The sequence below is a fragment of the Cervus canadensis genome, chromosome 17, assembly GCF_019320065.1.
Source record: "Cervus canadensis isolate Bull #8, Minnesota chromosome 17, ASM1932006v1, whole genome shotgun sequence".
NCBI lineage: Eukaryota > Metazoa > Chordata > Mammalia > Artiodactyla > Cervidae > Cervus > Cervus canadensis.
Window position 1 is genome coordinate 6,433,311 of NC_057402.1, and position 23,720 is coordinate 6,457,030.

Here is a 23,720-nt window from a genome sequence, read left to right on the forward strand (position 1 = left end):
CTAAATCATTTTAATTATCTTAATGAGTAGTTACTCATTTTCGTATATATTTTCCCTTTGTGGATATTTTATTTCTTTTACGTCTTTTCTAGGTTGCAGGTCTATCCACTCCATTCAAGTGTGACTTTGGAGGAGCAGAACAACGTGTTTTTAAGTCCAGTGCCCGGGTACAGAAAGGTGGGATGGCTGGGGCACCTGTCCTGAGCTCTGAGCACCTTCTCCTTAGAGACCCCGCTGATGAGGCCCTGACAGCCCCGTCCGTGGGTGATGTGGCGGGCTCTGTAGCAGTGGTTGGTCTCCACGAGTGCGTCCCGATGAGCCAGGTGTATGATTTCATTTTGCCTTTGTTTTGTAAGTCAGTTTGCTAAGGTTTGTCATTTCCCCAGCCTCAGAGCCTTGTTTCTCGTGGGCTCAGGACCTCTTGTCCCTGGCACTGCCCTGGAGATTGTGGTCAGAGCCCACACTCTTGATCCTGCTTAAGAGCATTTCTTTAATCCTTTACGGGTGGGTGATGGGAGTATCTTGTCACAGCCCTTGGAGTGTGGCTTCAGATCATCAGCCCCTGAACGTGCAGCTCAGCCCCCCTGGTTCCGGGAGAAGGTTTTACGTCTCTGGGGCAGCCTAGACCTGCCGGCACCTCCGGCTCTCAGGTGCTGCGGCCCTGCAGGGCCTCTGCCTTGAGGCTGTCGTGCTCTGCGCCCCTGGGTAACTCCAAGAGCCCCTGAAGCTGCCGAATCTGGGGTCAGGGAGAGCTGTCCTTGCCCTGTTTCTTGCCTGCTGCATTTTGCACCTGCTGTGTGCATGAGCCCGGATTTCTGTGCATTGAGAACTCTGCTGGACCCCTGGGAGGTATTCCACCAGGAAAAAGCTGTAACTTTACATGGAGGTGAAGGGTTAAGCGCATGCGTGTGGAATTGGACAGATGACGCAAGGCTCTGTCCCTTGTACGTGTGTGCCTTTGAGCACCTTGCTTCTGCAAAGCTTAATTTCAGTGTTTGAAAGTAGAGTCAATAAGATCACCTTGCAGAGCTGTTGGGAAGGTTAATTACGACGACGTCTGTCTGTCCTTGAACTGTGGTGCTGGTGCCGGCCCGACACAGGTGTGTCCAGTGACCAGACGCGAGCGCGGTGGGGAGTGCCGAGCGCTCGGCTCATGCCGGGAGCGGTTCTGAGCATCCTGCTTATTAACCCAAATAATAGGGTGGGTATTACTGTTATCTCCATTTATAGACGAGAAGAATGAGGTGAGTGGTCCAGGGTCCCACACTGGTGTGGAGCAGCGCCCCCTTCACTGACTCCTCCTCACCTCACCCCTGAGACCCTTGACCAATTGTGGACTTTAGTGTAAAATAGAAAAATGGCTAATTTTAAAATTTGAGTCCAGTGTTTTTGCCTTTAAATGATTTTGAGTCGCTTTATTTTCGCTTCACCTGATGCCTCCCCATACGTGTGAGTGTGTCAGATTCCTTTCTTCTTTGTTTGGCAGATCATTCTGTCCACCAACATCGCAGAGAGTTCTGTCACGGTTCCAGACGTCAAGTACGGTGAGATCTCCCTCTCCCCAGCGTGGCCGTGGCGGTCATGGCCGTGTGCCCCTCCGGAGGCCCCCGCCCCTTCACTGTCTCCTCCCTGTTCTGGAGGAGAGAGTAGGAACCTGGGCGCAAGCTCCATGCTCTCCTCTGAGCACGTGCGTCCTTTCACGTGGGCAGCCTCTGGGCACGGTCTCTAACACAGGAAGTGATCCGGGGCGTGCCAGGGGTCTGTGGGCAGCAGAGCTTTGGGGCTGCCCTGCCGGACTTCGTGACTGGAGGGAGGACCCTGAGTCCTCCGTGTTGCTGAGGGTGGTTGAGAAGGACCCCACGTCAGCGCAGGGGTGAGGGCACTCAGGCTGGGCGCCCACGTGTGTGTCCTTGATGACTCTGTGAGGCTGTGGGCTCCTGTTTGGGAGCCGAGGGGCTTCCCTGGCGGTTCCGTGGTTCAGGTTGCGCTCCCAGCACGGAGGGCATGGGGCGCATCCCTGGTTGGGGAGCCAGGTCCCGCACGCCGAGCATCACAGCCAAGAAAAGGTTTGGGAGCCTGCCATGTGCCAGGTAGTGTTCCTGCCGGGAGGCCTGCAGGGTGGACAGGCCGTGTCTTCTGGGGGGGGAGACAATTCGCAGGTAAAAAAGTGTGTGTGGTTCCAGGTCGAGATGGACGTACATAGGAAAATCACTCAGAGAAAGGGGTTACAGTTAATTGCTCCCAATGACCTTTCGGTTGGGGCTGTGGGGGGCCCCTCTGTGAGGAGGCCACAGCTGAGGGGGGTCGACTTGGGGGCCCTGAGTGTGGCGGAGCCGCAGGGCGCCGGCGTGGGATCAGGCCAGAGGGCGTCCCGGGCCTGCAGCGGTGCCCAGACCACGCGCGTGTCTGTGCTCGTGACGCGGGGCGGGCGGGCCCTGAGTGTGCGGAGCCGCAGGGCGCTGGCGTGGGGCCGGGCCAGTGGGCGTCCCGGGCCTGCAGCGGTGCCCAGAACACGCGCGTGTCTGTGCTCGTGACGCGGGGCGGGCGGGCCCTGAGTGTGCGGAGCCGCAGGGCGCTGGCGTGGGGCCGGGCCAGCGGGCGTCCCGGGCCTGCAGCGGTGCCCAGAACACGCGCGTGTCTGTGCTCGTGACGCGGTGCAGGCGGGCCCTGACAGGCGGTGAGATGAGTGACCGCAGCCGCAGGGTGACTGCGGGTGTCGGAGGGTGAGGCGCGGGCAGAGGGGCGGGGGCCTGTGCTTGGTCACGAGGGGGGCAGGTCGTTAGACGAGGGGCGGGACAGGGAGCTGCTCCTCAGAGGGACAGACCACGGTCCGCGTGTGGGGCGTCAGGGCTGCTGGGGAGGGTCGCAGGACAGCGGTGAGGGAGCTCCAGTTCCAGAGAGGAGTCTGGAGATGGAGCCTGAGGGCGTGTCGGGTGGGCGGCGGAAGGCGAGGGGGTGGAGGACGGGCGCAGGACGGAGGGCCCGGATGCTGCTGGCCCGTGTCTGGGAGTGGAGGTCCCCGCGGGTGATGGTGGGAGGGGTGTTCAGAGCCCGGCGGAGCCACCGGGAAGGGCTGGGGGCGCGTGGTGCTGTGGACGCGCAGGAGGCTCCCAGAAGGCGGGCGGCACTGAGGAGGGGCCAGCACGTGGGGCGGGGCCAGACCCACTTCCTGCGCGGAGCCTGCCTGCTCCGTGCTGGGCCTGGGGCATGGGGAGAGCGGCACGGGTCCCGTCCCCGGTGTTAGAGCGGAGGACCCTGACACACACGAGCAGCCGCCTCTGCCCCACACATGCGCGCGTGCACACACACGCGCACACACAGGGCTGAGACCTGACTGTACACACACACACACACACACACACACACACACAGGGCTGAGACCTGACTGCACACACACACACACACACGCACACAGGGCTGAGACCTGACTGTGCACACACACACACACACACACACACACACGCACACACACAGGGCTGAGACCTGACTGCGCACACACACACGCACACAGGGCTGAGACCTGACTGTGCACACACACACACGCATGCACACACACACAACTGAGACCTGACTGCACACACACACACGCACGGCTGAGACCTGACTGTCCCCACTTCAGCTGTGCTTCTGCATGGCCGCGAATCCGGGAGGCGGGTGTGGCAGTCCGCACCAGCTCCCTGTGCCGCGGGGGCTCTGATAGGCAGTCCTCTTTCTGTCCGGACGCCCAGTCTGTAGGGGGAGAGCGTGACCACCGCTTCCCCGTCCCGGGCAGCCGGGAATGGCCAGTCTTCTCCGGAGGCTGCTGTGTGCAGCAGTTCTAAAGGCTGTGTGTCCATAAATCAGCTTATTGCTCTGCGCTCTGATTGCTACCGTTATTTCTTGCTAGCCTGACACTTACATTCCCTTTTTTGTGACAGTTATAGATTTTTGTTTGACCAGAACTCTGGTTTGTGATGAAGACACGAATTACCAGAGTCTGCGACTGAGCTGGGCCTCTAAGACCAGCTGTGAGCAGAGGAAAGGTAAGGTGCTTGTGTCCAGCCCAGCCCCAGGACTTGGTGACACAGTGGGGGTACTCCTAAGTGTTTTGCTTTTGAATGTTTAGTTAATCAGAGATTACCTTTATTGGATCCAGTTTTACGTGTAAAACAACAGCATCTCACACTATCAGACCCTCTGTCTACGTGCCCGACCCTCCTCTCCCCTGACAGCTGAGAGCGTTGGCACGTCCACCATGAGCGTGTGGTCGCCTTTCACGGTGACAGGTTGCGAAAGCTGGCACCCATGTTCTTGTCTTTGAAAGTTTGCAAGTTAAAGGGTTGTGTGTAGAGGACTTATTGTATGTCCCCCAGTGTGTATTTTGTCTTTTACTCCTCTTAACAGGGTATTTCATAGAGAAAAAGTTACATTTTGGTGTGGTTTGGTTTATTGATATCAGTTTTTCTTTTTATGGATCATGCTTAAGATGTGACGTAAGAACAATTCTAGCCTAGATTGCATAGATTTTTCTGCTTGTTTTCTTCTAGAGGTTTCACAGGTAGGTTTTTGCCTTCGTGTCTGTGACCCATTTAGTCAGTTTTTGTAGATGATGTGCAGTTTGTCTGTGGATGCAAAGTGTCCCCGCACCATTGTCGACCTCCTATTGAGGGGTGTGCGCGCCTTTGTGAGCAGCACTGGGGTGCGCTTGTCTGGGGCGGTTTCTGGTTCTTCATCATCTTCTGTTGCCTGTTTTTCCCTCCACCAGTAACACACTGTCTTGATCACTGCATGGTGAGACTTAACATGAAGCATATGGAGTCCTCCCCTTCATTCTTCATTCTCAAGGTGGTTTTAGCTGTTCTGTTACACTTTGCCTTTCTGTGTAGCCTTTAGAATAATGCCGTGTACACACACACACACACACACACACACAGAAGCTGCCCATGGTACTGCTAGGACTTGTGTGAAACCTGAGCATCAGTTTGTGGAGATCTGAGTCTGCCTGTCCCTGAATGTTGCGTGTCTCCCTTTATTTAGGTTGTCTTTGATTTCTTCAACCAGCATGGTGTTATTTTCAGCATACAGATGCTGCAAGTGTTTTGCTGGAAAGTATTAGTCACTCAGTCGTGTCCAGCTCTTTGATCTCATGAACCGTAGCCCACCAGGCTCCTCTGTCCATGGGATTCTCCAGGCAAGAATACTGGAGTGGGTTGCCATTTCCTTCTCCAGGGGATCTTCCTGATCCAGGGGTCGAATGTGGGTCTCTTGCATTGCAGGTAGATTCTTTACCATCTGAGCCATCAAGGAAGCCGTTTTGCTAGATCTGTATCTGAGTATTCAGTTTAATTGAAGTGATTGCAATGATTGTGAGGGCGTTGTTCACTCTGGTTTTCACATGTTCGTTTCCAGTGTATAGACATGATTTATTTTCTGTGCTACTATCGAATCCTGTGACTTGCTGATTTCACTTGTTGGTTCTAGGAGTTGCGTGTTTGGTTTTGTCATTGCCTTGGGATTTTCCATGTGCAGTCCTATCATCTGAAGATACGGGGGTGGGGTGGGCGTGGGGGTGGGGGTGGAGGCAGATGCCTGGACACTCCACTCAGTCTCCTGGTGGCGAAGGAGGGGGACTCCTGGGGGGGCAGAAAGGGCAGGGGTCCAGGCTGCACAGGCACCTCCTGGGCTGCCCCACTTTTTAAAAGCGCGTATTCGTGAAGGAGCCCCCTCCCTGCCTTCCGCGCTCTCAGATTTTATCCTGTTTTTGGATAAAGCAGTTTTCACTGCACGAGCGATACCATCGCAAGAGCAGAGCTGCTTATCTCCGGTCTCCGCGGGCCAGGCCTGCTTCTGAGCTCTGCACACGCGAGTCACGTGACGTCGTCGTGGTGAGGGCGGACGCCTGCGCACGGGTGTGGGGACAGGGCACACCAACCCATCCGCAGGGGGAAGCGTGGCTTCTCGCGCCAGCTTGATTATCAGTGTGAACTATGCGTTTGCAGGAGAGCGTGGTGTTTATAATGTTCCGATTGCTGTTGCGTTCTGCGGCCAAGGTGGTAGTCTTTGGAAACGTGCATTTGATACTGTACTGAGTACAAGTGAGCGTTTAATTTCTGTGTATAAGGTTGCTCCTAACACTGACCTATTCTGAAGTTTTTACTGACCTGGTTTGGTAGAGGATAACAGAGTTTTCTTTAGTATTTAATGGTTATTCTGAAACATCTCTATGCTTATGCTAAAGTAACTAATACCAGCATTCAAATGTTTCCCCTTTGAAGGCCGCGCTGGACGGGTGTCTAAAGGATACTGTTACAGACTCGTGCACAAAGATTTCTGGGACAACTCCATCCCCAGCCACGTCATCCCCGAGATGCTGGTAACCAACTTTGGTCATCTTCCTGGTTGGTTTTTATGGGCAGTTTTACCCAACAGTCTAAGGAGTGTATTTTGAGTGTCATAATTTTGACCCTGGAAACGTCACCTGTGACCAGGGTCATCTTTAATGCCAGTACTGGCTTCATCGCCTGGGCCCCAGGCCCTGAGGGGTCTCGCGCCGTGCCAGGGTCCTGGCCCGAGGAGCGCTGTCCCCAGCTGCCGCCCGTGGGCGCCCCTCGGTCTTGCACCGTCGCCGGTGCCGCTCGCTGCTCCTGTCCTCCCCTCCTCGGCGCTCTGCGCCCCTCTCCTCCTCTCCCGCGGCTCTTCAGCTCCGGTTTCTCTCTCCGCCGCCCAGCCCAGCCCTCTGTCTCTTTCTGTTTTCCTTTCTTAATTCTCTTTACCACCTCTCTTGCGCTTCTTCCTTTAAAGTACCAGTCATGTGAGTAGGTGAGTTGATACACTGATTTTTACTGTTTCTAATTCAAGTTCTGTTCCTTTCAGCGTTGTCCGTTAGGAAGCACAATATTGAAGGTGAAGTTACTTGACATGGGTGAGCCCAGGGCTCTGCTGGCCACGGCCCTTTCTCCACCTAGTCTGAGCGACATTGAACGCACCATCCTTCTGCTCAAGGAGGTAGGACCCTCTCATACTTGTTTGTGCTGGGGAACGCTAAGGTCTTTTGGGTGAATTTTATACATTTCACAGTGTGGCTATCCTCCAGGTATTTTGATGGCTGTGAAGAGTGTCCCCTTGGCTAGGCATTCATGACTGACAGTTGATTCCAGCTTCAAACAGCAGCTCAGACCAGCTTTGTTAGAAGCTCCTGCTCTCCCACCACCCGTCACGCACCCCCCACCGGGCTTGCTGTTTGCCGTCGAGGCTGAGAAGCCCTGGAAGGGCCACTGGGCGCGGTGCGGCCCTGTTCCCCAGCTCCGGCCGCAGGAGCCCTCTCCCCGCCGCCCCCAAGCCCTGCTCCTCAGCCCCTGCCAGCCTTCTCCTTCCTGGCGCTGGAGGCCCTGCTCTTGCCGTGAGCTCTGGCTCTGCCCCTGCCGCGGGCAGCCGGGCCAGGTGCCCCCGTCTGCCGGCTGTGCACGTCTGCCTCTGGCCCTCGGCCTTGGGGTGCCTCTCATACCGCCCGTCCTTGCTTGGGGGTCCGTAAAATACACTCTGTCCAGTTGAGGACATCTTTTTCCACGCGGGGTCTGCTCCATCTGGCTGTGAATGATGCAGCGGTTGGATGTTTGATGTTGGGCCTGCCACGTTCGTTAACCTGTGAGTTACATGGAAAAGATGAAATGGCGTTCTCAATTTCAAAAAGACCTTTAGTCTCAGTCTTTAGTAAGCTGACTCAGGCCGTTTAGAACCTTGGTCACCCACATTTGGACACTGCCTCAAACTCCCTGCCCGAGGGAAGAAGGGCGTGGGCAAAGCCGCGCTTGCTGACCACCCTGCTTCGTTTGATGAAGGTGGGAGCGCTTGCGGTCAGCGGCCAGAGAGAAGATGAAAACCCCCACGACGGTGAGCTGACCTTCCTAGGAAGAGTTCTCGCCCAGCTTCCTGTCAGTCAGCAGCTCGGCAAGCTCATAGTGCTCGGACACGTGTTTGGGTGTCTAGATGAGTGTCTTATCATCGGTGAGTGTGCGGTGGCCAGGCGGTGACGGAGGGTGTAAGCAAGGCCCTTCTGAGAATCTCACATTGTCCTTGTTTATTCTCTTGATAGCGGCGTCTCTTTCCTTGAAGAATTTTTTTGCGATGCCTTTTAGGCAGCATCTTGATGGATATAGGTATTTAACATTCATACTTTTAAGTCACTGTGTTTTAATGGGATCAAATGACACCCTTTGCTGTCTGTTTATAGGAACAAAGTGAATTTCGCCGGCAGCAGTAGGAGTGACTGTATTGCGCTTGTTGAAGCCTTCAGAGTAAGTTCTCCCTGTGCCAGCTCCCAAAGCAGCTCCCCCAGATGTCAGTACCCTGGCATGCGACGCGCCTGTCTCTGTCAGGAGTGTTTTCAGTGTTACTCACCCCTGATATGAAAGAAACTGTTGGGAGAAGTATGTCGGGATGGGAGTCTAAGTCTATGAAGTTGATCGAAAAAAACCTCCCAACTAAAAATACTAATTCACCCACGTAAAAGAATAATTTTAGTATATAGTAGAACTGTATGTTAACTTTGCTCTGTATTTTCCAAGTCTCCTGAAAATGTGTTATCATCCTTTGATAATTTTAAAAAAGAAACAATAAATCTGTAAGTTGTCTGTGGTCGGGGAAGAATTTTGAGCCCGATGGTTTCTTTGCAGGCATGGCAGACCTGCAGGCAGAGAGGGGAGCTGCGGCACCCAAAGGTCAGTGGCTGTTCCCTGAGTTTCTCTGCTGAGACCGCCGGCGCCCCGGAAGCTGCCCGGGCCCCCCTCGCTCAGCCTCATCGCCGTGTGCGAACTGGCAGTGCCCGGCCTGAGCGGAGCGGCCGGCTCCCGGAGGCGGCGGGGCCTGCGTGCAGCCGCGCTGCCTGCTGCCTGCTTCCGAGAGCGGTGACCCTTCCTTGTCAGGAGCCCCGGCAGCTGCTGGGACCACAGCCTGAGGGCCGGGCCTGGGCTGCTGCTCGGAGCAGTGGGGCTCGAGGCTTTCCGTCTGCTGCTGCAGCCCTGTGTCCCAGAGTGGGCTTGGAAGAAACCAACTTATTAGCCTTTGTTTTTTGGGGGTGGGCGTGGTCAGGTTTTGTTCTTCTAAACTGAGTGTGTTTGAAAGGGTTGCTGGCAGGTCTGTGTGTGTAAATTTGCCGTGCTCAGATGCATTCTTAGAGTGACTGCCTGAGTTACTCATGAAAGCCACTGTGTAGACAGTCAGCCCAAGAGGAATAAATGCAAAAAGGCAAAATGGTTGTCTGAGGATGCTTTAGAAATATCTGAGAGAAGAGGAGAAGCGAAAGGCAAAGGACAAAATGAAAGATAAGTCCATCTGAATGCAGAGTTCCAAAGAATAGCAAGGAAAGATAAGAAAGCTTTGTTAAGTGATCAATGCAAAGAAATAAGAGGAAAACATTAGAATGGGAAAGACTAGAGATCTCTTCAAGAAAATCAGAGATAGCAAGGGAACGTTTCATGCAAAGATGGGCTCAATAAAGGACAGAAACAGTAAGGACCTGACAGAAGCAGAAGCGGTTAAGAAGAAGTGGCAAGAATACACAGAAGAACTGTACAAGAAAGATCTTAATGACCCAGATAACCGCAGTGCTGTGATCACTCACCTAGAGTCAGACATCCCGGAATGCAAAGTCAAGTGGGCCTTAGGAAGTATCTCTATGAACAAAGCTAGTAGAGGTGATGGAATTCCAGCTGAGCTGTTTCAAATCCTAAAAGATGATGCTGTGAAAGTGCTGTACTCAATATGCCAGCAGATTTGGAAAACTCAGCAGTGGCCACAGGACTGGAAAAGGTCAGTTTTCACTCCCATCCCAAAGAAAGGTAATGCTAAGGAATGCTCAAACTACTGCACAATTGCACTCATCTCACACGCTAGCAAGTAATGCTCAAAATTCTCCAAGCTGGGTTTTGACAGTACATGAACTGAGAACTTCCAGATGTACAAGCTGTATTTAGACAAGACAGAGGAACCAGAGATCAAATTGCCAATGTCCATTGGATCATAGAAAGAGCAAGAGAATTTCAGAAAGACATCTGTTTCATTGACTACACTAATGCCTTTGACAGTGTGGATCACAACAAACAGGAAAATTCTTAAAGAGATGAGAATCCCAGACCACCTGACCTGCCTCCTGAGAAATTTGTGTGCGGGTCAAGAAGCAACAGTTAGAACCGGACATGGAAGAACAGACTGGTTCCAAATTGGGAAGAGAGTACATCAAGGCTGTATATTGTCACCCTGCTTATTTAACTTACATGCAGAGTACATCATGCAAAATGCCAGGCTGGATGAAGTACAAGCTAGAATCAAGATTGCCGGGAGAAATATCAATAACCTCAGATATGCAGATAACACCACCCTTGTAGCAGAAAGCAAAGAAGAACTAAAGAACCTGTTGATGAAGATGAAAGAGGAAAGTGAAAAAGCTGGCTTAAAGCTCAACATTCAAAAAACGAAGATCATGGCATCCAGTCCCATCACTTCATGGTGAATAGATGGGGAAAGGAAGGAAACAGTGACAGACTTTATCTTCTTGGGCTCCAAAATCACTGCAGATGGTGACTACAGCCATGAAATTAAAAGTTGCTTGCTTCTTGGAAGAAAAGCTATGACCAACCTAGATAGCATATTAAAAAGCAGAGACATTACCAAGAAAGGTCTGTATCATCAAAGGTGTGATTTTTCCAGTAGTCGTGTATGGATGTTAGAGTTGGACCACAGAGAAAGCTGAGCACTAAAGCATTGATGTTTTTGAACTGTGGTGTTGGAGAAGACTCTTGAGAGTCCCTTGGACTGCAAGGAGATCCAACCAGTCAATCCTGAAGGAAATCAGTCCTGAATATTCATTGGAAGGACTGATGCTGAAGATGAAACTCCAATACTTTGGCCACCTGATGCGAAGAGCTGACTCATTGGAAAATACCCTGACGCTGGGGAAGATTGAAGGCAGGAGGAGAGGGGGACGACAGAGGGTGAGATGGCTGGATGGCATCACCGACTCGATGGACATGAGTTTGAGCAAGCTCCAGGAGTTGGTGATGGACAGGGAAGCCTGGCGTGCTGCCATCCATGGGGTCACAGAGTCAGACACGACTGAGCGTCTGAACTGAGTCAGCCTGTGCTTCCCGTTGGGTTGTACTCCTCCTGGTGAGATACGTGTGTTACAGGGGGTGTGTCAGTCCTCGTTTGTTACATTAATATTGAGTGTTGTGCTTTTGTGTATTTAAAGGATGAACTTGAGTGGGGACGGTTAAATTACATTCAGATCAAGAGAATCAGAGAGGTAAGTGTGTATTCTGTGAACGCAGGTAAAGGCGCCGTTGTCAAGTGCCCGCAGCGCCCAGGGTGCTGCGCTCTGCTTAGTTGCTCAGCCATGTGGGGCTCTTCGCGACCCCCTTGGGCAGCAAGCAGTGAGCCTTCCGGGAAGTGCATCCTGTGTCCAGCCTTAGTAGAATCTGTGTGCTGCAATCACAGTTAGAGTTTGTTACAGCTGAAGGACACGGGTGAAGATCAGCAAAGGCGCAAGGCGGGTGGGGAGGAGCCGGGAGAGACCTTCCCCGGCCGCAGTTGACCTCTCGCGGCAGGGCCTCCTGGGCAGCACGGGTGCCGACAGCCGGCAGGAGCCTCTGCGGACCAGGGGGGCTCGCGGAGCCTTGGCGTGCAAGCTTGTGTTGGGGGTTGGTTGCATGGTCAGGGGGTGCTCCTCTGGTTGACCTTACTTGCCTTAGTTTTCAGCACCTCCGAAGGTCACACTGATACCATGTGGCCCAGGCCCCTTGCCCCCCGCCCCCACGATGTCACGTTGCTCCATGAACTGCTTGTTGCAATCAAGGCCTCAGCTGAACAAAGACGCTCGAACGAGGCAGGATATGCCAGGGACCCGGAAGTGAGCTGCCCAGAGCCAGACCTTCCTTCGGAACGTCTAGGGCGTGGCCAGCTGGGCCTGCTGACATCGGTCCTTTACTGCACCAGTTTGCAAGACGCTGTGTCTGCTTTATTGTATTATCAGAGAACTTACTCCTGGTTTGATTTGACAGTTTTACTGTGCAAGTATTTTGGGGGAGAGGAAAGGTGAAAGATTTCAATGGATTGACTTTGGCTTTTTTCCCATTAATTTAGTTTTTCTCTGGTTTACTTTTTTAGTGTTACTGAGATGAGAATTTAACTTATTATCACTTTCAGTCTTTCTAAGTCTTGTCTGACTCTTTTGAGACCCCATGGACTGTAGCCTGCCAGGCTCCTCTGCCCATGGGATGTCCCAGGCAAGAATATTGGAGTGGGATGCACTTTCAGTCTTTGTAATTAACAGTGGTTGAAGCTGTGAGTTTTCAAAAAAAAAAAAAAGCTGTGAGTTTTCTTGTGAGTGGTTTGAGTCCATTGGTCTTTGACATCCATGTGGGGATGCACGTTCCCTCCCAGCTATAGGGAGCTCTCTGCTATCCCCATCTGAGGCTTATTTCTCTGTTGGCTTCCTGCTTGATTCAGGGTCTTTTAGAAGAATGTTAGAGTTTCTAGGCAGAAAGAAATATCTTTAGGTATCTTGTTTTATTGTTAATATTTTGATTTTTATTGCATTTTGGGCAGAAAAAGTGAGTTGCATAATTTTAAATCGGTTTTTAATTAGACAAGCTGTATTTCCTGCAGCCTTCTGGGTGATTTCAGTAGTGAGTGTGAAAGGGGCCAGGCTGGGCCCTTCCTGCTGTGTCCCCAGGCTCTCCTCCTCTTCTCATAGGTCAGGACTTCTAAGAGTTTCCATCCTTACCATTCTTTTTCGTAGTTTTTTTCCAGCTACGTTTACAACTGTGGCTTGTATAGTTTTTTTCCTTCTTGTCACTTACTGAGATAATTTTGTGCTAAGTTAATTTATGACGCGTTCATAGGTGTTTGGATTTGTGTATTCTTGTGTGTATACATTTGAAGTGTGGTGAAATCATTTTATGTGAAATGATTCTGTTGAAACTAAAGAGGTTTTTTTGTTCAGGGTGACTGTGTAGCCATTGTTTTTAATCACAAAGCAGTACATGTTTATGGCAGGAGGTTTTGGAAGTGTTTCAAGGACTTAAAGCAAGGGCTGTGGTCAGGGTGTCCTGCTCCCCTGAGGTGGTAGGTGGCGGCGTGTGCGTCTGCAGTGGTCTCCCGTGTGTGTGTGAGCTGGGATTGCGACGCACTTAGAGCTCCGTCCTGTCGTTTGTGACACTGTTGTGTGTCCCTTCCACCCCTGGTTAATCAGTCTTGAGCACTGGTTCTCAGCAGCTGCAGTGTTTCACCCGTAGGTGCACTAATGTTTCCCGGTGTGTACTCCTTTTCTAGTGTTCCCAATATCCTGAAGAGCATGGTCACCTGGAGACACCATCTCCCAATGTGTTTTTCTTAGGTGGCTGAGTTATATGAAGAGCTGAAGACGAGGATCTCACAGTTCAACATGTATGTTGGCTCGCGGCGGCCTGTCATGGACCAGGAGTACACCCACAAGCAGAGATTCATCCTGCAGGTACGTGGGAGTGCCCGCATGCCTTTTCCTGGTTCCTCCTGCTCCTTTGGTCTCACGGGTGTGAAAGGGCTTGCTCCCCTCTTCTGATACGAGTTGTATCTCACAGGAGAGCCTAGATGTGCAGTGTTCATGCTCTGTTGGAGAACAGGAAACACTCTGCTCTTGCGTTTGGGTTTTCTGTGTCACTGAGTTGATGATCCAGACCCAGTTCTGATCTCTGGAGGAGTGTTTCTGAAGACTGCTGTCTTTACTGCTTCCAGAGAGATCCTTTTATTTTGGCTTTTAAGAAAGTAAAATTATTGTTAATATTACGTTGCTTTTACCTTGCATTGAAAAGTTATATTAACTTTGGAGGCCATGATCAGATTCCCTTGTTGGTTGGAGCCTTCTAGGCTTGTGTAGAGGGAAGTGTATCTTGGAAAGGCAACCAGTGTTTCTAACTCAGGGCTCAGGGGAGGAGACGGTCTTGTCCTGCACCCGTGTGTTGGCTGACACATACAGAGTTGGGATCCTGTAACCTGGGGGCTGCTGGGAAACGGATGTCAAGTTACTTTAAGGTTGGAAGAGTCTTCCTTGGGTGTTTGTTTCAAATGGCATGTTTTTAACTGAAGAAGTGGCTCTTTGCAGAGTGCTTTTTGGAAGTGAACATTGAAGGCAGGCCTGGTGCCCTGAATCTGTGTGCCCCAATTGTAACTTTACCTGAACATTTTGGAGAAGGCCTGACCCAGGGGAGGAAGTATGTCGAGGACAAGGTAGAAAATGCCGGCCGGCCCCCGGGGCCCTGTGTGTGCAGCCATTCGTGTCCTCGTTCAACTCACCACTGTTTTCTAAACCTCGTTCTTTTTTCTAGCTGCACTATGTGGCTGGTGGGATCTTAGTTCCCCAACCAGGGATCTAACCTGTGTGCCCTGGATTTGGAGAGTGGAATCTTAATTACTGGACTGCCAGGGAAGTCCCTAAACCTCATTCTGAGAAATAGTCAGGCTCCTTGGAGGAATGATCTTGTAGAATGTGTTTCTGTTACGGGGAAGTAACCAGAATCGTGACTTTCTGCTTGATTGATTAAAGGCCCAGGTTTTTTAAAAAAATATTAACTCATCTCTTATATTATGGATGTCATTCTGGGATGAGATTAGTGTATTAATGAGACAATGTGATAAAATCTTGCTGTTACTTCATGAAAATACGTCTGTCTTCCAGGTTGTGTTGGCAGGTGCTTTTTATCCGAATTACTTTACTTTCGGGCAGCCTGACGAAGAGATAGCCATGAGGGAGCTGGCGGGCAAAGACCCGAAGACAACCGTCGTGGTAGGTGGAGGCGGGGGCGGCCTTCCCTGGGGGAGACCGGGCGCCTGGTCTTCAGACAGACATCAGTCCAGTGTGGCTGATACGGAACATTTTATTTCCCCTCTGTGTCTGTATAAATGCTTAGTGGATTTTTTTCCCCCTAAAGTGAATTTCATGGCTTGTTTCACCTTTTCACATGCCTTCACTGGTTCCTGTCTCATAGACCTGGCCTTAAGAGAGAAAGCCTTGTGGAGTGAAGTATTCAAGGCCAACCTTGCCTGCTTCGTCTTGTTTTGAAGGCTTTAAGATACTTCTCCATAAGTTTAAGAGCACGCAGTTAATAGCTAACTTCGTTTTACGCAAAGCGTGAAGGGTTATTTGGTTGGCAGCTTTGTACTGCGATTTAAACTCTGATCCCCATTCACACATAACAGAATCGTCTAGAGTGTGTGTTTATTTTGAAATTCAGGCTTGAGGCCCGTGCCACAGAATCTGAACTAGCAAGTGTGGCCTGAAAATCAGTGTTTAAATAATGTGAGCTTTGGGCGAATCTGATGGTCAGTCACAGCACTCACCACTGGATCAATGTTGGTGGACCCTGTGTTTAATCAAACCTGAGCCCAGGGTGACTTCAAGGTCGGCAGCTGAAATAAAGCATTTGGAAGTTGGGCTTTCGTGGACTCTTGCGTCATCAGCTGCATCTAATAAAGGGGGTGCAGAGACCTGGCAAGGCTCCGGGCAGGTAGTGAGCCTGCCAGCACTGCAGCTTCTCCTCCCCCTGCTGGGCCCATCACCCTGGTACTGAAGAAGCGGAGTTCACACGGGCGGGGGGAGGTGTCTCGGGGGAGCTCCGCGCTTTGGCACGCTCTGCCTCGCGGTTGGGGAAGCCTGGCTGGGCCTCTGCCCATCCTGATGGCTGTGATCTCTGGGCGGCGGCCTCCCCTCTCCTGTGCACTGGGGGAGGACCCCGCGGCGCGTCTTTGGATGTTGGACTGTGCCTGCCTCCTTTAGCAGCCGGGCGGCCCGTCCGCCGCGCGCTCTGCGGCCAGAGTTCCCTCCGCTGTGCCTGCCTCCTTCAGCCGATGGGCGGCCCGTCCGCCGCGTGCTCTGCGGCCAGAGTTCCCTGCCCTCTGCCTGCTTCCTTCAGCCGCCGGGCGGCCTATCCGCCGCGCGCTCTGCGGCCAGAGTTCCCTCCCGCATGCTTCGTAACAGCCCAGTTTGTACCCGTGTGGACGAATTGCTTGTCCTCCGAGAGCGCCTTTGCTAGGTGCTTTTTGCTCATTTTCCTTTGCATTTTGCCCTTCGAGTGAGAGATTTATCATCACCCTTAATTCATGATGTGGCTGGGGGGTTCCGAGGGTGGCTCTGTGACTTGCCTAAAGAGACTGAACGAGCCAGGACTGAACGCAGACCCGAGTCCACGGCCCTTGCTGTTTACTGCCTGCTGCCTCTTGTGGGGCTGTGCTGGGCGCGGGGCACGGGCTCCAGGTTTCACACCAGAGCCGGAGCTCAGAGCCCAGATGGCCCTGCGGGGAGGGCAGGGTGGGTGTGGGAGGGGGCGGAGCGGGGAGAGGCAGGGAGGGGTTGCCCAGCGCCTCCTGGTTGGGTGCTGCCTGCGCGAGGAGGACCCATTCCCGCCTCTCAGGGGCGTCTGCATTCCCACCACTGCCTGCGTAGGCATACCATGTTTGACAAAGATACATGGGCTGCTCTGTTATTTTAAGATAGAATGAAGTCTTAACTTCTGTATATTGGACTTTTGGACTATTTTAATGAGAAAGAATCAGTTTTCATTCCAATCCCAAAGAAGGACAATGCCAAAGAAAGTTCAGATTACTGCACAATTGCACTCATTTCACATGCTAGCAAGATTATGCTCAAAATTCTCCAAGCTAGGTTTCAACAGTCCGTGAACCGAGAACTTTCAGATACACAAGCTGGATTTACAAAGAGCAGAGGAACCAGAGATCAAATTGCCAACATCTGTTGGATCAGAGAAAAAGCCAGAGAGTTCCAGAAAAACATCCGCTTCATTGACTACGCTAAAGCTTTTGACTGTGTGTGTCAAAACAAACTGATGAGATGGAAACATCAGACCACCTGACCTGCCTCCTGAGAAGTCTGTATGCAGGTCAAGAAGCAACAGTTACAACCAGACATGGAAGAACAGACTGGTTCCAAATTGGGAAAGGAGTCCGTCAAGGCTGTGTATTGTCACCCTGCTTATTTAACTTCTATGCAGAGTACATTATGAGAAACGCTGGGCTGCATGAAACACAAGCTAGAATCAAGATTGTCAGGAGAAATGTCAATAACCTCAGATATGCAGATGACACCACCCTTATGACAGAGAGCGAAGAAGAACTGAAGAGCCTCTTGATGAAGATGAAAGAGGAGAGTGAAAAAACTGGCTTAAAACCCAACATTGAAAAAACCAAGATCATGGCATCTGGTCCCGTCACTTCATGGCAAATAGATGGGGAAACAATGAAAGCAGTGAGAGACTTCCTTTTCTTGGGCTCCAAAATCACTGCAGTTGGTGACTGCAGCCATGAAATTAAAAGACGTTTGATCCTTGGAAGAAAAGTTATGACCAACTTAGCCAGCATATTAAAAAGCCAGAGGCATTACTTTACCAACAAAGGTCTGTCTAGTCAAAGCTGTGGTTTTTCCAGTAGTCATGTATGGGGATGTGAGAGTTGGAACATAAAGAAGGCTGAGTGTCAAAGTATTGATGCTTTTGAACTGTGGTTGGAGAAGACTTTTGGGAGTCCCTTGGACTGCAGGGAGGTCCAACCAGTCAATCCTAAAGGAAATCAGTCCTGAATATTCATTAGAAGGACTGATGCCGAAGCTGAAACTCCAACTTTGGCCACCTGATGCAAAGAGCTGACTCATTTGAAAAGACCCTGATGCTGGGAAAGATTGAGGGCAGGAGGAGAAGGGGACGACAGAGGATGAGATGGTTGGATGGCATCACCAACTTGATGGACATGAGTTTGAGCCAGCTCCAGGAGATGGTGTGAAGGACAGGAAAGCCTGGAGTGCTGCAGTCCATGGGGTTGCAAAGAATCGGACACGACTGAGCGACTGAACAATGCGGAAGAGTTAGCCTTTGTTTAGCGTGTATTATTAAAGCTTAGTTCTTACTTACCCATAGAAGTCGTTCGTCCTGCAGCGCCCTGCTGTGGGACCCGCCTCTCTGGTTAGAGACGGCGCCCTCTGCTCTATGAACGCGGTGACTCTCGGGGGCTCTGGGTCCGCCCCTGCTAATGCCTGCCGTGTTTTGCAGCTGAAGCATATCCCTCCGTATGGATTTCTCTACCACCAGCAGCTGCAGTCTCTCTTCAGACAGTGTGGCCAAGTCAAGTCCATTGTGTTTGACGGGGCAAAGTAAGTGCTCTACTTTTGTAACCCACTGCAATTACGAAAGAGCCGTGAGATTTTCCTCTTTACAGGGGCTGGTTCTTGAAACTGGGCGTGTGGGAGGATGGGTCATCAGAGGGCCGCTGTGGACAGCTCTCGAAGCGTAGCGTAGCTGTGGTTCATGTCGTTGTCAGGAGCAGTGTGTCCTCTCAGCCGAGTTCCTCCTAAAGGAGCCGAGCTGTGTGGTCCCGGGTCTGACGCCCAGGGTGTTCAGCAGTGTGAGGGGTGCAGGCTGGCGCTCAGGGGGTGCGCTGCACTGGGCTGTGTGTGGCTGAGATTTCACAGGTGGGCCGGCTGCCAGAGATGCCCCCAGGAGACTGTCTGCTTCAGTCATTTAGAACCTGGGGGACAAGGAGCGAGGAGCCACCGAGGGGAGGGAACGGGAGGAGGCTGGGAGGAAGGTGGGGGTGTCGCGGGCTCGGCCTGTTCCACCTCTTGAGTTGGGAACACTCAGGGAAGAGGAGAATCATGGAATTGTGGTCTAGAGTATTTGAAAGAAATGATGTGTAAGGAGAGACCTGGGTGCCTTCTAGAGACAGCTGGTGGGAGTGGAATGGATGTGCATGAAGGGAGCCCAGGGCAGGTGGGGGTCAGTGGAGGGGGTGGAAAGGGAGCTGAGGCGGGACAGTGCCATGGGGAGGGGCTGCAGAGAGGCTGGGGGTGGACGGGACGAGGGAGCGGGCTGCTCTTACCAACTCAGGGCCCTGGCTTCCCCAGGCTCGTGCTCTCTGGGACAGCACTTGGAGGGTTACAAGTCTGTTTCTGAGTGTGATGCTTGACCTGGGCGGTTTGACATTGATTCGCCAACAAATGTGGAGAGAGGGTTTTCCCCTTTATTCCAGGGAGTGCCTGGCAGGCACCCATGCTGCATATTTGATTCTTACCCGCAGAGGGCGGGGTGGGCTAGCAGGACACTGGAGGGGGCAGGGGGGCGTGTTTCAGCATCACGTGATAAACCGGATGGTTGTGGGGGACCAGAAAGGTCACTGAGCCGCTCAGATGTGTGGTTCTCTCTCTCCATTTTATTCTACAATAAAAAAGAAAAAGCCCAGACCTATCACTTTGTTCTAATGATGACTATTAAGATTTCTTAGCTGAACATTCCTCTTGAAGTTGGTCTTTATTTCACATTATACTGCATGATACGTGAGGACGATGCTTGGTTTTGATTTAATGGTATGTCATTGTAATTTTTATTGCTTTTAAGTGAGTAGTTTCCTCTTGAATACATCTTCTTGATTACCCCTGTGTTGAGAAGTTAGTTACTGGTAGTTTTGAGGAGGTGTGTAGCTGAAAATATCTAAACCTTGAGAGAAATTAACATACACTTAACATACACTTCTGTTTGAGAGAAATTAACATACACTTCTGTTTCAGACGCCTCGTAAGCTTATTTTTTATCTGTATTTGTGGAGCAGAGCCTTTGTGGAGTTTTCACGCAATCCAACAGAGAGGTTTAAGACGCTCCCTGCCGTGTACATGGCCATCAAGATGTCTCAGCGCAAAGTGTCCCTGGACCTCAGTGTTCACTCCGCGGAGGAGATTGAGGCGAAGGTGCCAGGAGGGGCCGTCTCCAAGCTCCGGAACACGCGGTAGGCTCGGGAGGCCCCTGGGCACGGCGCTCCCCGACTGCGTGTCCTCAGCGCTGCGTTTGAGCAGCTGTCTCACCGCGCTGAAGGGCACGCTGCGAGCCCCGCCTGGGGGCTGCTGTGTGCCGGCACCGGCCCTGGGCCTCTCTGAGCCTCAGCGTTTGCGTCTGTGCGACAGCTGGGCGCCTGTCAGGGCTGTCCGGGGGAGTGGGCGGGATCACTGTGTCATCTTCAATTTAGGCCGAGGGGCCCGAGCCTGGTGTCAGCCCCCTTTCTTCCTCCTTCCCGTCGCTCCTTTTCTTGAGCACAAGAGGGTCTTCCTTGTTCTTAGCGGAGCTGACACCAGCATGGGCCGCCCCTCCTGGTGGGCAGGGCGGAGGGTCTGCCTGGCCCAGGGCGCGGCCGTGCAGGCGGCGGCTCTGCGCCTCTTGGAACGTCCTGAATGCCCTCGGCGTCCCTGACAGAGGGCCGCTTTCGGGGCTGCGCCCACAGAGCTGCAGTCCTGTGTCTTTTCTCTTGGTCATCGTGTAAGCCCCCGAGGTGTCCGACTGGAAGTCGAGGGGTGGGGAGGAAGGGAAGTGTGGCCCCAAGTGTGGCTGGCGTGGGATGGCCTGGCTCCATCAGGGCGGCAGCTGGACGTGCCCAGTCTGGGGCCATGTGAATGCACCCGTCCTGCTGCCTGACTGCCTGGGCCACGCGTACTTAACACACGGGTCTGCGGACTGGGAAGAGGTGGGTTAGGATCTCTCATCATCCTTCCTCTTCATTTAAGAATAAAATGACTAGGAAAAAAAGGAAACCTTTTATCAAACTTTAGTTCTATCTCCTTGCATTTTAGCATTTGCTCTGTTACTGCTTTAAGGGGTGATGGTAACTTTGGGTTTAAACCACATGTGTGTTTTCTAGTGACATGACACAGGCGTGGATTCATGGTTTTCTAAAGGTCAAGGGTCACTCACCTCTGAACCCGCGAGTCAGGAGACCTTGCAGTTTCCAGATTAGACTTTATATCCTTGAAGGCAGAAATTCCACGACAGTCCTGAGCGTTAGGATGTGTCTGTAGAGGGTGGTGTGTGACTGCGGGGCGCACGGCCTGCCCCAGGGCAGCCCAGGACACCGCAGAGTCTCTCGTCTGAGGCGAGATGCGGCCTGCCCCAGGGCAGCCCAGGACACCGCAGAGTCTCTCGTCTGAGGCGAGATGCGATTCGTCATCACTGTCTGTATTTTATTAAAACCTTTTCTTGTAGTATCTGTGGACTAGTTCAAGCAGTAACTTCATGTATGTAAACATACATGCGTTCTTTGTAACACCTCTGTTGCCTTTTAAGATAAGTGGTGTCTTAACAGGGTGAACGTGGACTTCCAGAAGCAGACAGTTGATCCTATGCAAGTCTCCTTTAACACGCTGGACAAATCGCGGACCATCACAGACCTCCTGCTAACGATCGAAGTCACAGAGGTGAGAGCAGTGTGACCCAGGCATCAGAGCTCTTCCGTCCTCTTTGTCTAGAATTGCCTCGTTGAACACACGGGACAGTGGGCGTGGAGATGCACGCGCACACAGCCTGTGTGGCTCGGTCACCCACACTGGACCCTTGAGTCCTCGGATAACTTATGGTCGGCCCTCTGTGTCCGTGGCTCCTCTCATCCTCAAATTCGACCAGCCATGGACCTTGTGGTCCTGTATCTCAACTACGGAAAAAACCTCTCTGTGAAGGACCCTCACGGATCACACTAGCATCATTTAAAGGGCATCGTTAAAGGTCACCTGGAGTCAGTCTGGGTGAGCTTGAATTACTCTCACTCATTGAATTGAAATGTGGCTGTAACACAAAATGAAACACAAATATTCATCCTAGAATCAAAGTTTAGTTTTTAAAATGTTAGTACATTTGAAATGCTGAAAAACACCAGTTTTAGCAATAAGGTTCAATAAGGTATGTAAAATGTTACTGGCTCAGTGCTGTTTGCCTGTGTAATTCAGTTTGTATCGGCAAAGCTAGCATCGGCAGCATTATTTGTTGGAGTGTAGTTTTTGCTTCTTCAAAATAAAATTTAAGTTAAATTGCCCCGGGCTTCCTGGCAAACGCGTGGTCCCCTTCCCTGGGAGACTCCCCTTAGCAGCCTGGCCTCCAGCCGACTGGAGGGCTGCAGGGGCGCGACCAGGGCCATGTGGTGGCGGCAGCAGGCGAGGCTGTCCGCACTCCACCCCACGCCACTCCGGGGGCCGCGTGTTTGCCCAGAGAGCCCGTGGGGCACTGTGGGCTTGGCGGACCCTGGGGGCTGGCCAGGGTGGAACAGCCCTGATCTCATGTGGCCCCAGAGCCTGCATTGAGTCCCTCACCTCACTTGACCGGAACCCCCCTTTTATCATAAGCAGTGACTCAAACCCTGGAGAACCTGGGTACCAAGGAATGTAGCTTGTGACCTGCAGTGCGGGGGGGGGGGGGGGGGTGGCACGTCAGGCCTGCAGCGGGCATGCCTGTTCCTCTAGACAGAGATCCTCTCCAGGGTTCGTCTCCTCCTCCCCTCTAGGTGGTTGAGGTGGGACACTTCTGGGGGTACAGGACTGATGAGAAGAACTGGGAGTTTCTGAAGAGGCTGACCGCCGAGATAAACCGCCTCACGCTGGTGCCCCTGCCTGTCCACCCCCACCCAGACCTGGTCTGCCTGGCTCCCTTTGCCGACAATGATAAGGAAAGCTACTTCAGAGCACAGATCCTCTATGTTTCCGGAGATTCTGCCGAGGTATGTTTTTCTGTAATAAATCTCGCAACGGGAAATGAGACAGACTCACAGCAGTTGACAGAAAGCCTTCTGTCTTTTCAAGTGGAAGGTAAATATAAAATGGTTACAATTAGAGAAGTGGTCCAGTCGGAACGTCCCTTGCCTCGGTGACCTGAGGATTCGCCCCGTCCCTGGGAATCCCGAGGAGCGGGGCGGGCTGGGGTGGCCGAGTCCGGGTTACTGGCCGGGCCGCGCTGACGCACACCCCGCCTCCTACAGGTGTTCTTCGTGGACTACGGGAACAGAGCGCGCGTGGCGCTGGGCGTCCTCATGGAGATCCCCTGCCAGTTTCTTGAGCTCCCCTTCCAGGTGAGGGGGACACGCCTGTGTCCTGAGCGTGTGAAGCCGGAGGGGTCTTGGAGGTCAGGGCTCACCCCTCAGCTTGCAGATGGGCCAAGACCCAGAGCAGGAAGACACTCATTTTCTTGTACTCCCCAAGTCTGGTTTCTGCTTTTTCCCCAAAATATATTGCTGTAGATGTTTTTGCTAATAGTGCTTCTGGAGCAAGCTAAAGTACACGGAGGGTTTCAAACTTAGTGACGTTTCTAATGCTTTCCCACCTGTGCTTTGTAAAAGTCATTCTAAGCGTTTTTGTCATCGACTAGCGAAACCACGTGACTTTACCTGTGCCGTCCTCGGTCACCCTGACGTGCTTCCGGCAGGATCTGTGGCGGGCCCTGGTGCAGCCCCTGCCCAGGGCTACTTTGAGTGGCGCCTGGGCTGAGCGTCCGACCTGCCCTCTGTCCCGCAGGCCCTGGAGTTCAAGATCTGCAAGATGCGCCCGTCGGCCCAGTGTCTGGTGTGCGGGGAGCGCTGGAGCGGCGCGGCCGGCCGGCGCTTCTCCTCCCTGGTCGGCGGCCGCACCCTGCTGGTGAAGGTCTTTTCCGTGGTGCACAGTGTCCTGCACGTGGACGCCTACCTCCCCTCGGGGCTGCAGGACACGGTCAGCGTACGGGGCATCCTCATTGGGCAGGGCTACGCCGAGCCGGCCGAGGAGCCCTACGAGTCCAAGGTGCGTGCTGCCTGTGGCTGGCGCACGTGTGTGTGTGCACGCACCCGTGGGCGGGATGGGGAGTGAGGCACGGGGGCCCTTGCCCGCTCTCAGGACCTCAAGGGGTGCAGAACCGGACAGCGATCAGCGTGTC

The 23,720-nt window shown here is 52.7% G+C and overlaps 1 protein-coding gene across 2 annotated transcripts in view; it reads left to right on the top strand.

The window, feature by feature from the left end:
* Positions 1 to 23,720, top strand: part of TDRD9 (tudor domain containing 9) — a 107,894-nt gene that overhangs the window by 50,957 nt on the left and 33,217 nt on the right. For both annotated transcript variants that reach the window (XR_006273516.1, XM_043489291.1), the window contains exons 11-28: positions 93 to 177; positions 1,487 to 1,544; positions 3,918 to 4,022; positions 6,255 to 6,352; positions 6,853 to 6,984; positions 7,818 to 7,983; positions 8,072 to 8,135; positions 8,210 to 8,273; positions 8,652 to 8,696; positions 11,225 to 11,278; positions 13,370 to 13,486; positions 14,687 to 14,794; positions 18,066 to 18,166; positions 19,618 to 19,791; positions 21,136 to 21,247; positions 22,324 to 22,536; positions 22,795 to 22,884; positions 23,327 to 23,587. Coding sequence is in view for 1 of the 2 variants with exons in the window: in XM_043489291.1 (XP_043345226.1) it covers positions 93 to 177; positions 1,487 to 1,544; positions 3,918 to 4,022; positions 6,255 to 6,352; positions 6,853 to 6,984; positions 7,818 to 7,983; positions 8,072 to 8,135; positions 8,210 to 8,273; positions 8,652 to 8,696; positions 11,225 to 11,278; positions 13,370 to 13,486; positions 14,687 to 14,794; positions 18,066 to 18,166; positions 19,618 to 19,791; positions 21,136 to 21,247; positions 22,324 to 22,536; positions 22,795 to 22,884; positions 23,327 to 23,587 (2,047 nt within the window). In the remaining variant the exon portion in view is untranslated. The remainder of the gene's footprint in view (positions 1 to 92; positions 178 to 1,486; positions 1,545 to 3,917; positions 4,023 to 6,254; positions 6,353 to 6,852; positions 6,985 to 7,817; positions 7,984 to 8,071; positions 8,136 to 8,209; positions 8,274 to 8,651; positions 8,697 to 11,224; positions 11,279 to 13,369; positions 13,487 to 14,686; positions 14,795 to 18,065; positions 18,167 to 19,617; positions 19,792 to 21,135; positions 21,248 to 22,323; positions 22,537 to 22,794; positions 22,885 to 23,326; positions 23,588 to 23,720) is intronic.